The 13,835-nt window shown below is 53.3% G+C and overlaps 2 protein-coding genes across 3 annotated transcripts in view; one reads left to right on the forward strand and one right to left on the reverse strand.

Annotated features, from left to right (window-relative positions):
- The window catches only part of LOC125441169 (gastrula zinc finger protein XlCGF57.1-like), a 264,358-nt gene that overhangs the window by 19,814 nt on the left and 230,709 nt on the right, over nucleotides 1–13,835 (forward strand). The gene's annotated exons all lie outside the window — the stretch shown is intronic.
- LOC125441166 (tigger transposable element-derived protein 3-like) lies at nucleotides 772–10,629 on the reverse strand. Of its 2 annotated transcripts, XM_048511539.1 has the most exons (3): nucleotides 10,122–10,629; nucleotides 5,964–6,102; nucleotides 772–4,441 (listed from the first exon to the last, which is right to left on the reverse strand). In XM_048511539.1, exons 2-3 carry the CDS (start codon nucleotides 6,007–6,009, stop codon nucleotides 2,484–2,486), a joined length of 2,004 nt encoding a protein of 667 aa, XP_048367496.1. In that variant the 5' UTR covers nucleotides 6,010–6,102; nucleotides 10,122–10,629; the 3' UTR covers nucleotides 772–2,483. The 2 variants fall into 2 exon arrangements, with proteins under 2 accessions (XP_048367496.1, XP_048367497.1); XM_048511540.1 differs by lacking the exon at nucleotides 10,122–10,629 and having other exon boundaries at nucleotides 5,782–6,099.

A 13,835-nucleotide genomic window follows, 5' to 3' on the forward strand; every position in this document is an offset into this window, starting at 1 on the left:
AGAGCCAAAGAAGTCTGCAGGGGACTGAGAGAGAGAGGAAATAATGGGGGCCAGAGAAAGGGGAAGGCAGGGATGCAGTGGCGTATCTGCCAGAGGAACATGGGGGGTCAATTTACCCTGGGCGCCACCCATTAGATCACATGGGGGTTGCCCAGCAGGCCAAGCCCTGCCAAGCTGTTCCTGCCCAGGACTGGCAATGCTCTCCTCTACCAGCTAAGTGGGGCGCACCCCAAGCAGGTGTTGCCCCCAGCGCCATTCTCCCCCAGTACACCTCTGCAGGGGTGTGAGCAGTGATGGAGGAGGAGATGAGAACAGGAGGATGGAGGGCAAAGAGAAGACCGAAGGGAACGTGAAGACGAGCGTGAAGGAAGACGAGCAGTGGGGCAGGGCCAGTGTCAGGTCTGCAGAGGCTTGGCACCGCCACCTGACTGGCAATCCCTGTTCTTCCTGTCCTCGAGCCATGGACTTTCTTAGATATATTCAGAGGTGGGATCCAGCAGGTTCTCACAGGTTCCCGAGAGTAGGTGACTAATTCTTTGTGTGTGCCGAGAGGGGGTTACTAATGGGTGATTTTGCCACGTGATTTTGGCCTTAGTTACGCCCTTCCTCTCAGCAGTAGCACGCAGAACTTGAAGCAGTCTAGCAGGAGGCGCACCAGCGTGCGTGGCAGCCTGCGTCTGCATGCATTTGTTTCCCGCCCAAGGACTGGCGCAGCGGCTGCGTCCTTGCCACAGCCCCGCCCAGGAGTGCCCCACCCCCGGAATGCCTGGCCACGCCCCTGTCGTGCCCCGCCCAGAACCATTGGCGATACGCCACAGTTTGAATCCCACCACCATGGGAACCTGTTACTAAAATGTTTGGATCCCACCACTGGATATATTCCTTAAGTCTTATACACTCTTTTATAGAAGAGCTTTTTAAAAGATCTAACAAAAATTGGTATCTCATAACTCCACCCCCCACCCCAGAAATAATTCCCCTTCCTCTTGGTAACCATGATTTTCGACACTGTTCATGCGGATGGGTCTTCTGTGCGAAGTTCCGTCTAGTTCTTGTTTCATTGTCCATGTTGAGGAATCGGGCAGTGCTGGTGTCGCCGGTTTCCTCTGTCTGAGGAAGTCCTGTGCTGGAAACTGTGCTGGACCGAAGTGAGGTGCGGGATGGTCCCAGGTGCACAACAGGTGAGCTGAACCTCAGCAGCAAAAGAAGAAAATGGAAGACTGACCCCTGCCCAGAGCCTCACAGTCGACCCACAGTCTGGGTGATTCCCTTCGGGTGTTACAGGGCATGAAGTCAAAGCTTCTGACTGGGAAGACCAGATACCCACCTCTGGCCTACCTGGGCAGAACAAGGGAAAGGAGGGTGTGAAAGGTGAAGCCCACCTTTTCAGGCTTCATACAACCTCTAGGCCAGTGGTGGCGAACCTTTGGCACTCCAGATGTTATGGACTACAATTCCCATCAGCCCCTGCCAGCATGGCCAATTGGCCATGCTGGCAGGGGCTGATGGGAATTGTAGTCCATAACATCTGGAGTGCCAAAGGTCTGCCACCACGGCTCTAGGCAGCCTTGGCAAATGAGTATTTCTGACCTTCCAGCTTTCCCTATCGTAGTTTCTGGCTTGCCTGACTCGCCATGGCCTCCGCCATACTTTCCTCAGCACAGATGTTCCCTCCGTTACAAGGATTCTCCCTCATTTACCTGGGGGTGGGGTGGGATAGCTCAACCCCAGGCTGCCCAGGTACAACATATAGTCGCAGGCCTAGGGAGCGAGAAGCCATCCCAGCATCCCCAACTCAGATGCTGGTCTGGAGAGAAGCATCAAGGCGGGAGCAGAGAAGAGGAGCAAGGCTCACCCATCGTACCTCCTCAGGCTGTCCTCACGTCTGAACGCAGGGAACAGTGTCTACCACTAACAGGGATGTGCTCTACTAACCAGCGTGGCACAGTGGTTAGGGGGTTGGACAAGGGTCTGGGAAGTTCAAACCCCCACTTCTGCCATGGAAGCTGGCTGGGTGGCCTTAGGACAGTAACATACTCTTAGTCTAACCTACCTCACAGGGTTATTGTGAAGATACATTGGAAGAGAGGAGAACCATGTAAGCTGCTTTGGATCCCCACTGGGAAGAAATAAAGTGAATAAAATAAACAAAGCCTACTCCACTGTGGAAACCTCCAGATGGTCTCAGGAAGCTGCCATGACTTTTTAGTTTGAGTCAGGTCGCTTTCCTGGTAGCAGGGTGGGCTCTCGTGACGAAGGCCCTGCCTAGTCTGCCAAGGATCTGTCCCTTTGCTAGAAACCTTTATGAGCTGCTCCCAACGTTAGTATATGAGACTACAATGTCTGCATCCGTGAAAAGCAGAAGACCCCTAACCCTAGGATCATAGAGTTGGAAGAGACCAGAAGGGCCATGAAGTCCAACCCCCTGCCATGTGCGCTCATAGGACCACCCAAATAGCTACAATTCAGGTTTGGGCTCTGGTTCACTCTTTGTTAAGGGCTGTGGCCCTGGATGTTTGCATATTAGCCAGACACAACCCGTGAACCACGTCCTCCAGCTTGTAGAACGACTGGAACACGGCTGGCGAGACTACGTGGCACTCGAAATAGCGCCTCAGCTTGGCCAAGCTCTCCATGACTTCCGTCTTGGAGGGACAGGAGAGCACAGCCGAGTCGTCCGCCTGTTCTTCCTCCTCGGCAGTCGCGCAGACGGCTTTTCCGCGCTTCTTGTCCCTCCTGGCCATCTCAGCCCCTTCCTGCCCCCCAAAACACTGTAACCCTTCATCGATCAGCACAAACCGCTCAAACTGCTCCTGGTTCATGAACCCGAGGGCTCGCACGACGTCCCCGGGAGGGGCTGGGACGCGGGGCCTGACGCTGAAGCCAGCCACTCTGAAGCTGTTGGTCACTGTCTGTGGACACACCTCTAACCAGGCCTGGCTGATCATGTGGGCAGCGTCCAAAAGGGTTAAGTGTTTAGACAGTTTGCCTGGGGAAGCGAACACTTTGCTGTTGAGTCCAACAATCAAGCGGGTGAGCATCCTCCGCCGGTAGCAACCCTTAAAATTCTGGATGACCCCTTGCTCCAGAGGGTGGATCCAGGAGGGCTGAGGAGGCAGGAACACCATCTTGACGTGAGAGAGCTCCACGCAGGGATGCGCAGCGCACGGGGCCAAGAACAGCACGACGTTCTTTTGCCTGCGCCGCATGTCTTCGTTGAACTTCTGCAGCCACTCCAAGAAGACGGCTGCGGTCATCCAGCTCTTGGTGTGGGCTCTGTAGGTTACAGGCAGTTCCTCTGCACCAGCCCCCTGGAAGCCAGGCGTTTTGGGTCCTCTGCCGACGATCAGGGGGTCCCTTTTATCCGAAGCGTCCATGTTGGTGCAGAGGAGGATGGTCAGTTTGTCCTTGGTGTCGTCTGCCTGCTCCGTCGCCAGATTTTCTGGGGTTGCCCGGAACAGGAGGGCAGTTTCACCGGAAGCGTAAACGTCGGAAGGGTCGTATCGATTGAGGAGGCTGGGCAGGACCGTTTTTTCCCAGTGCTCCTCTTCCGGCTGCTCCCCGTTCTGTTTCTCGGTGCGGGGCCTTTCTGGCGTGGCTCTCTGCCTCGATTTGAACCCAGCCAGCCAGCCATACAGCTCCGGCTTCTCTGCTGCCTCCGACAGAGCCCTGGCCTTCTCTTGGGCCTGGACCCCGTTAGCGGGGAGGCTGTGCGCACAGCTGTGCTCGAACCACTGCAGGAGTGCCGCCTCGCCGGCTGCGCCTCTGTCGTCGAGTTTCCGCTTGCGCCGGGGGTTGCCGTTTTTGCACCACTCGGCCAGGATCCGCTCTTTGTTCTTGATGATGCGGCAGATCTGGGGCTGGGAGACTCCGAATCTTTTGGCCAGTTCGCTCTGGGAGACCTTTGGCCCTTCCAGGACCTCCAGCACCCGGACCTTCTCCTGCAGGGACAGCTCCTTCCGCTCTTTCCTGTGTGTGACCAGCTCGCCTGGCGGAGGAGGCAAGCTTTTCCTCTGGCAGCCCGTGTGGCCAAAGGAACCGCCCGCTGCGCAGGCCCTGCGGCAGGTGGGGAGGGCCAGGTGTTCGGGGAAGCTCCTCCCACAGTCGCTGCAGATGTAGGAGGGGTGCCCGGCGTGGCTCAGCCGGTGCTTTTCTAAGTCTGCCTTTCGGGCAAAGTTTTCTCCACACTCCAAGCACCAGTGCAGCATCTCTCCCACCTGGGGTCTGCAGACCCCAAAGGCAGGTGTGCTGAGACCAGATCCCACCCGGTGCTCCATTGGCCGCCCCTCCTCACTGGCTGCCTCGGGCTCCAAGAGGCTCTTCCCTGGCACTGGATGATGGAGCCCATTCTTGGCAACTTTTCCAGGTATAACCTTGCTAGCAGCTTCCTGCATCTCCACTTCTTCCTCCTCCTTCACCCTTTTTGGACCATGGTTCTCTCCTGGGAAAAAGAAAACAAACACAAGACCAGGCAGCGTCAATGAAGTGGCCAGAAGGAGGGGAAAGCACTTCCTCGTGTCCTTTCACCATTTCCAGGAATGCCTGGCGTTCAAGAGCCGTGATTGACTTTGTCTGACTTCCAGCCAAGCTCCTAAGAACATAAGAAGGAGCCTGCTGGATCAGACCAGAGTCCATCTAGTCCAGCACTCTGCTACTCGCAGTGGCCCACCAGGTGCCTTTGGGAGCTCACCTGCAGGAGGTGAAAGCAATGGCCTGCTGCTGCTGCTGCTCCTGAGCACCTGGTCTGCTAAGGCATTTGCAATCTCGGATCAAAGAGGATCAAGATTGGGAGCCATAAATCGACTTCTCCTCCATAAATCTGTCCAAGCCCTTTTTAAAGCTATCCAGGTTAGTGGCCATCACCACCTCCTGTGGCAGCATATTCCAAACACCAATCACACGTTGCGTGAAGAAGTGTTTCCTTTTATTAGTCCTAATTCTCCCTTCCAGCATGTAGTCTTGTACTGTAACATTTTATATGTTTGTAAGCCATCCTGAGCCCAACTTCGATTGGGAATGGGTGGGATGGAAATCTAATACAATAAATAATTTTTAAAAGCCCTTCAGGCTGGAAGGGGCCTCCTGGCAGAGTGGTGGGTACAAGGCAGTAAACGTTAAGTGATAATTGTTCAGCAAAGGGACTCAATCAGACAGGCCCATGGGGCCATTCCCACAAGCGGGGCGCGTTCTCACGGTTCTCGACACAGACCCATCAAGCTGGGAAGGGCGAGGCGACTCCTCCCCCCATCGCTTCAGACCCCTATTCAGGTGACCGGTGTGGCTGGACATCTGTTTGGCCTGCAGAAGTCCCCAGTTCCATCCCAGAAGCATCTCTAGTTAAAGGGCTCAGGTAGCTGGTGATGGGAAAGACCTCCATCCAGAGGTGGGATCCAGCAGGTTCTCACAGGTTCCCGAGAGTAGGTTACTAATGATTTGTGTGTGCCGAGAGGGGGTTGCTAATTGGTGATTTTGCCACGTGATTTTTGCCTTAGTAATCCCCCTCCTCTCAGCAGTAGCGCGCAGAACTTGAAGCAGTCTAGCAGGAGGTGCACCGGCATGCGTGGCAGCCTGCGCCTGCGTGCATTCGTTTCCCGCCCAAGGACCGGCGCAGCGGCTGCGTCCTTGCCACAGCCCCGCCCAGGAATGCCCCGCCCCCGGAATGCCCCGCCCCACCCCCCATCGTGCCCCACCCAGTCCCATTGGCGCTACGCCACTGTTTGAATCCCACTACATGGGAACCCGTTGCTAAAATTTTTGGATCCCACCACTGCCTCCACCTACCTGAGGTCTGGACAGCTGCTGCTAGTCAGAGAAGCCCTTGACGGACCCAGAGCAGCTTCATGTGTTCAGTGACCCAGCATGCATTTTGATGCACCAAATGCCACCTCTGGACACCTGCCTGTCCCTTGCAAAAGTGTGTCAAAAGAGGCCCTGACAGACAAACAAGGACTGGCCGGTTTCACCTCGGGAGGTCTGGCTCTCCTGGGCCGACGTCTTCTTCTTCATCATCTGCACACGACAGGAGTCCTCCCAAGGATCTTCTCAAGCGCTGCGTTCCACCCAAGCGGCAGGTGCCAAAAGGCATTGGGAAGCTCCCAGCACCTGCAACAAGTCGGTACAACATTTCACAGGAATAGACAGCTTTTGAAGGGGATTAGACAGATCCATGGAGGAGAGGCCCCTCAGTGGCTACTAGCCATGGTGACTGAAGGGAACCTCCACCTTCAGAGGCAGTCAACCTCTGAATTCCAATGTCGGAAGCCAGCATCAGGGGAGGGCCTCAGGCTCTGTGGTTGGCTCTCCAGAGGAACTGGTTGGCCACTGCATGAGGCAGGATGCTGAACGAGACAGACAATTGGTCTGATCCAGCAGGGCTCTTCTGGTGTTCCTATCAGGGGGAAGCTGTGGCCTCCGTGTCCTGTTTGTTGGCTCTCCAGAGGAAACTGGTTGGCCACTGTGTGTGACAGGATGCTGGACTAGATGGATTCTCCGTGGTCTGATCCAGCAGGGCTCTTCTGAGGTTCTTAGTAGACAGGCTGCAATCCTGACCCACCCCCCAACCCCACGTCTGCATTTGTGTAGGGCAGCCATTCTCAACTAGGGTACCGTGGTACCTTGGGGTGCCGTAAGCATGTCCCAGGGGTACCGCGACAACACTACCGCCCGCCCCCCTCATTTTTGTGGTGTCTCCCACCGGCGCCAGCAAGGACATGGAGCTGGCCCATGGGGCAGGGCCTGCCACAAGGTCAGCAGCCACCACCACCCCCAGTGCTTCCCTTGACCCTGGGAGGGGAAGGTGGGGGGTGTGGCAAGCAGGGGCAATGGGAGGGGAAGGTGGAGGGTGGCGGCAGGGGTACCGTGAGATATGAAGAGTGAGGTCAAGGGTACCCTGACCTCGAAAAGGTTCGCCACCACTGGTGTAGGGTAACAGAACGATGGGCTATGTGATTAATGGTTCACTATAGATGAGGCAAGTAGGAGACCGCTGCTTACCCCATTTCCCCAGTTATCTGTCCATTTGTAGGAAAAATTGCATGTCAAACTGCAAAAAAAAGCCCAACCTTTTTTTGCAAGATGGGACAGTTTTTTCCAGGCGTTGCAGCGGGTTGCCTGAACTAATCCTCTCGGTCTGTCCCACCAGGGAGACCCTTTCCTCTGGCAGCAGGATCTTCCCTGAAGCAAGAGGTCTTTTGCCTCAGAGAAATAGCGCATCCACTGGAGGAGAGAGCTTCTTCCAGCGGAATGGATCCACGGGGCCCAACCCTGGAGGCTTCTGTCAGGAAGGGATTGTGGCTCGAGGCCGAACGGACGCTTTGCTGCTGCATAGCTGAGGCAAGGGACTCAGGAACCACCTGGCCTGTGACACAAGGACCCTCTCAGCTGGCTTTTTGGGTCACCCTGAATCACTCCTGTCGCAGGGGGGCGTTTTCCCATATTAAATGTGCCCGCTTCTTTTTTGTTTCAGCCTGTGGAGAGGTTGGTTACTGGCTGGAGGGGGGTTTTTTTGTGTTGCTTTCTGTGTGGGATTTGTTTTGATCTATTAGAAATCCACCTTGCAAACTCAGTAAGGGATAGAAGGGCAGAGCTAATTGCTTCATGTCCAAAAGCATAGTTGCAAGATAGATGGAAATGCAAAAGGGTCACCCTGTCGTTGCTGTGGACTTTCCCCCAAGTTCACGCAGAACTGCCTCCCTTTGAGGATAGATGCGAAGCAAGGAAAACGCCAGCCTTTTGCGGCCCTGGGGAGCAGGAGCAAAACATCATCAACCCAAAACTTCCTGAGAGATTTATAAGCGGTTTTGCAAGTAATGGGGCTAAGCTGAGGGATTTCTGAGGCCAAATGTGCAGGAGTTTGGTTAGCCCAGTGATGGCGAACCTATGGCACAGGTGCCAGAGATGGCACTCGGAGCCCTCTCTGTGGGCACACGCGCCCAGAGTTCGTCATGTGGGGGATGGAAAATCACCCCCCCCACACACACACACGCACACATCTAGGCTGGCCTGGGCCACTGAGCATGACGTGCACACACCACGGCAGTGGCGTAACTAGGCAAACTGGAGCCCTGGGCAAAACCTGAGTTTGATGCCCCCCCAGGCGCGTGCCCAATGCAACACGCACCCCCCCTTGTAGCTACGCCCAGTGGCGTATCTAGGCAAACTGGAGCTTGACGCCCCCCATGGGCAGCCACCCTCCCCCACTGTGACCAAGCAATGATTTTTTACACCAGGTTGTTTCAAAGTCACCATCATGTTATAGAACATGCCCCAACTCACAAATCTGAACACAGCAATAGGCCATGCCACACAGCAGAAATAATTTTTGAAAACATTTTCAAAATACTTTCAAAATGTTTTATTACTGCTATGAAAACATGTTATGGTGTTGTATCCAGTCCCCCCAATTGGGGGAAACAGCATCACTTTCAATGTTTCAAAGGAGAATCTGGGCTCCCTAGTTTAAACAAGTGATGCTGGAATCCACCCCCAAACAGCATCATTTTCAATGGTGTTTAAACTAGGGAGCCCAGATTCTCCTTTTAAAATCCACATTAAAGGGAGAATCTGGGGTTCCCAGTTTAAACAACATTGAAAGTGATGCTATTTTGTGGTTGATTCTCCTCCACCCTGAAACAGCACCACTTTCAATGTTTAAACTGGGGACCTCAGATTCTCCCTTTAAATCCATTTCAATTTGGGAGGTGCCTGCTGTCAGGGGTGCAATTGTTAAGCTAGCAGCACCAAGCTTTCAGGGTATCTTTAGGAGACTCTCCTGAAGTTTGGTGAAGTTTGGTTCAGGGGGTCCAAAGTTATGGACCCTCAAAGGTGTAGCCCCCACCTTCTGTTAGCTCCTATTGGAAACAATGGGTGATGGGGCACCCACTTTGGGAGTCCATAGCTTTGGACCCCCTGGACCAAACTTCACAAAACCTGGGTGGTATCAGTAAAAGATTCACCTGATGATACCTCCCAGGTTTGGTGAAGTTTGGTTCAGGGGGTCCAAAGTTATCGACCCTCAAAGGTATAGTCTCATCTCCTATTAGCTCCCATTGGAAACAATGGGGGATGGGACGCCCCCTTTGGGAGTCCATAACTTTGGACTCCCAGAACCAAACCTCACCAAACCTGGGTGATCGCATCAGGAGAGTCTCCCGAAACATCCCTGAAATTTTGGTGCTGCTAGCCTAAAAACTGCGCCCTCTGCAGGCCAAAAATGGAAAAACACTGAAAATACAAAAAATCCCCCAAACGAACCTGCAGTTTTTGCGCCCCCCACAGGGCTGCGCCTAGGGCAACTGCCCACTTTGCCCAATGGGAGGAACGCCTCTGCACCACGGTGAGCAAGGACTCGGCTGGCAGGCCTGGTGCCTGTGCTCCAGGTGGCTGCTGCCCGAGGGGGAGGGGGGCGCAGAGGAGGCAGAGATGCTAGAGAGGCACAGAGCAGTGCACACGGGACTTGCTGGAGGCTAGAGCAGGCTGCCCCTGCTTGAGCGTATGGGGCAGAGGAAGAGGGAGCCAACTGTTTTTTTCTAAACTGAAACGTCAGCATTCAGGTTAAATTGCCGGGTTGGCACTTCGCAATAAATAAGTGGGGTTTGGGTTGCAATTTGGGCACTCGGTCTCAAAAAGGTTCGCCATCACTGGGTTAGCCCATTTGAAAATAATAACCTGAAGGTAGGAGCCAGGCATTTAAAGGGACACCGTCACAGTTGTCTGGCCTGTAAGCAGGGTGCTACTTTTGAATTTAAATACAAAGCTGGATTGCTGATGTTTATTTGTCAAAGCTTGTCAGACTGTACTACTGTACATTTACGAATGTTGAACATTACAAGAGATTTAAAGAAACAAACCCTTTTTTGTATCAAGAGAGTCACCCTTGGGGTGCAGAGCAGCTTAACGTAGGTCCGTGGTGGCGAACCTTTGGCACTCCAGATGTTATGGACTACAACTCCCACCAGCCCCTACCAGCATGGCCAATTGGCCATGCTGGCAGAGGCTGATGGGAATTGTAGTCCATAACATCTGGAGTGCCAAAGGTTCGCCACCACTGACCGTAGGTGGATCCACTCCAAAGTCATTGCAGCATGGTGGACCCCTGGCAGCTCAGCTTGACCCTGCCTTACCTGAGCACGTCGCGCCCACATCGACTTTGCTTTCCAGGCTGATCCTTCAGATCCAGACAGGGGCTCAGCTGGGAGTTTCCGCCCCTCTCTGGGTCTTCTCTTGGTCCCCACTGGCTTCAGCAGCAGCAGGCAGCAGTGGCAGCTTTGGGACAGAGGAGGAGGATGCTGGAGGGGGCCGTGGGACGTCTGGGGGGAGAGGCTGTCCCCCGGCCGGCCGGGCCAGCTGCAGGGCAGGCGAGGAGAGGCCTCCTCTGCGCTGCTGCTGCTGCTGCTGCTGCTGCTGCTGCTGCTGCTGCTAGGATGCTGGGCCACTGGTCCCCCTCCAGCCCCGTCCTCTGCCGGCTCTATGTTCACCTCTCCAATTGGTCCTGGCTGGCGCTGCTTTCCCGGTTCAGATTTCTTCGGGGCTGGGATTGGACAGGGATCCCTCCAATGGGCAGCCAGGAGCACTCTGAAGCACCACTGGCCACATCCACAGTGAGAGCCAAGCGGCTTCCCCCAAATCCCTGGGAAGAGGCGGAGGATGCCAAGAGGGGCCCCCAGCAAGACAAGGACCCAGACAAAGCAAGCAGCAGCAGCAGCAGCAGCAGGACAGGGAGCAGAAACACCGGACTTCTCTGAGCCTCTCTGGCCATGCAAAGAGTGCAGGTTTCCAAAGATCCCCCACCTTAGACACCTGAACACAGATGAAGCAGCCAGCAGCCTCACACGGACGGAGCCTGGCCCCTGGTGCACCCTCCGTGGCTCTCTGGGGCCCCCCTCAGGCAGAGAGAGGCCTCTCACATCTACTATTGCCAGGATCCTTTTGACTGGAGATGTCTGGGGTTGGACCAGGCATCTTCTGCATGTCAAGCAGGTGCTCGACTGCTGAGCGACACAGGGGTCTGCAATCTGCGGCTCTCCAGATGTTCATGGACTACAATTCCCATCAGCCCCTGCCAGCATGGGATTTGTAGTCCACGAACATCTGGAGAGCCGCAGGTTGCAGACCCCTGCCAGTGTAGCCAGAGGGACAGATAATAATAATTATTTTTGTTTGAATATAATTTTTGATAGACAGGTAGTGTTAGTAGAATTCGGGTTCATTCTGGTTTTCTGTAAAAAGCTTTCCTTCCTGCTGTAAAATGTATTACTCCCTGAAACCATTGTCTAAGTCACAAGCTTGCTGAAACAAAAAATATATTAGATTATGCTAAAGGTGAGAAACAGGATGCAGACAATGTATTGATCCTCTGAAGATGCCACAGACGCAGGCGAAACGTCAGGAGAGAATGCTGCTAGAACACGGCCATACAGCCCGGAAACCACACAGCACCCAAGGATGCAGACAGTTAATGAATCAGGCAAGCCCCTTTTGCATTTTGACATAGCCCCAAGTAATTGTCCCACACATCCCCAGGATGCAGAAGAGCCAGCAGGCAAATATCTGCGTTATCACAAGGACAACTATCCAGAGGTATTTCCTCACCAAAGATAAGACCTGGATGTCTCGGAGGCAGAAGCTTGATGGCCCCTGATGGCCCTGTATTGTCATTGTATAATTTATGATGTAACCTCCACAATTCACTATAAGAAGTCTGTATTTTGCTGTGTTCAGTGTGCCTTTTGACAGGCTTCGCCATGCGCCTTGCCTGGTGCTGACCGAGCTGCTGAATTCACTTCTTACTGAACGAAACTCTGTTCGACCACATCAAAACTTTATTTTATTTTTCAATTTGAATTTGGTGGCTTCAATTTTATTTGCTGCCCAGCTGAAATCACTGAAAGCGCTATTAAAGTTGCCCATGGCAGTGGGTAACAACAGCACACCACCAAAGCGAGTAAAAGTAGGATGGTTTAAAACCGGAGTATAAGCTCATCATCAGTAAAAATCAATCATTGCCCGTCCGGGTGCTTTCTCTGTTGTGCTCCCCCCCGCCCCAAGGAACAGCCTCCCTGTTGAGGTCAGGAAGGTTCCCACTCTCCTGGCCTTTTGCAAACTGTGCTAAACTGAATGATTCAAGAGGGCTTTTCTGCACAAATAATAAAAGGTTGCACTGCGCAAAATGGTTTTACAAACCTACTTGAAGAAGAAGAAGAGTTTGGATTCATATCCCCCCTTTCTCTCCTGCAGGAGACTCAAAGGGGCTTACAATCTCCTTGCCCTTCGCCCCTCACAACAAACACCCTGTGAGGTGGGTGGGGCTGAGAGAGCTCCGAGAAGCTGTGACTAGCCCAAGGTCACCCAGCTGGCATGTGTGGGAGTGCACAGGCTAATCTGAATTCCCCAGAGAAGCCTCCACAGCTCAGGCGGCAGAGCTGGGAATCAAACCCGGTTCCTCCAGATTAGTTACACAAGCTCTTAACCTCCTATGCCACTGCTGCTCCTACTTGGATAACTGATTGAGAATTATTGTAAGTAGGATCCTATTAGGTAATTTCTGTACCCTTAATGCATTACGTGAATACTTATGCTGTGCTTCAGTTCTTTTTCCAGTCCATATGTATTAGTTCTTGAATGTCCCATTTTGTTGATCTGACAGACTATGTGTAATCCACCCTGAATCCCTGTGGGAAAGGCATATAGATAGCATACATTTAAAAATGAGCACAAAGGCAAGAGTGCCTCTGAGCAAGCGAAGAGTGCTTTCCCCTCTTCACTGAGCAGCTGCAGCTGCCACCCCTCATGTCTGGAATCTAGGGGAAATGGCACCAGACCAAGGAGGCCTCAGCTACAATGCTTCTCCATTTAGATATGAAACCACACAAGGTCTTTGCAAGTATTTGGGGTGGATTGGCCCTTTAACCTCCTGGGACCATTGCGGGGGCTGGGGGTGGGGGGGCACCACTTCAGGTCAGGAGTCAGACGTTTATTTATTCACTAGCAGTAAAGCCCATCGTCTGAACACATACAACAAGCCCCGGTGGGTTAACAGCATTAGAAAGCATTTAAAATACCATTATACGCATACAATATTTAGAGCAAATAAAGCATAATGCAGGCATTTAAACACAGGAAAACACACAGACAGAGAGGAAGGCTAGTGAAGGAACACTAAGCCAAACAAACAGCAACAAAAAAACCCTCACCCGCTGGCAGGAGATAGTAATAGAGGGAGATGGATAAATCTCCCTAGGGAGGGAGTTCCAAACTGTTGGCACTACAGCCAAGAAGAAGGCCCTTGAGAGCCAGAGTGGTGTAGTGGTTAAGAGCAGGTGGACTCTAATCTGGAGAACCGGGTTTGAATCTCCACTCCTCTACATGAGTGACAGACTCTTATCTGGTGAATTGGATCCGTTTCCCCACTCCTACACATGAAGCCTGCTTGGGCCAGTCCCCGTTTTCTCCGAACTCTCTCAGTCTCTCCTACCCCACAAAGTGTCTGTTGTGGAGAGTGGAAGGGAAGGAGTTTGGAAGCTGCTCTGAGTCTCCTTACAAGAGAGAAAAGTGGGATATAAATCCAAACGACTCCTCCTCTTCTTCTTGGATTACCACAAGAAGCCTCAGATGGTAAAGGCGCCTGAAGAAAGGCCTCTGAAGGTGACCATAATGTTTGAGTAGGTTCATACAGGAACAGGTGGTCCTTCGTGCCGGGTGTCGCCACAGAAAGGGGTTTGTCAATCCCTGCCCCTTGAACTGGGTCCAGAAGCAAACTGGGAGCAAGTGTAGATGGAATGAGATTGGAGCGACCTGGTTCCTATGACCCTCACCAGTGAGCAGGCTGTAATGCCAAC

This window comes from Sphaerodactylus townsendi, linkage group LG11 (assembly GCF_021028975.2).
Source record: "Sphaerodactylus townsendi isolate TG3544 linkage group LG11, MPM_Stown_v2.3, whole genome shotgun sequence".
Classification (NCBI taxonomy): Eukaryota; Metazoa; Chordata; class Lepidosauria; order Squamata; family Sphaerodactylidae; genus Sphaerodactylus; species Sphaerodactylus townsendi.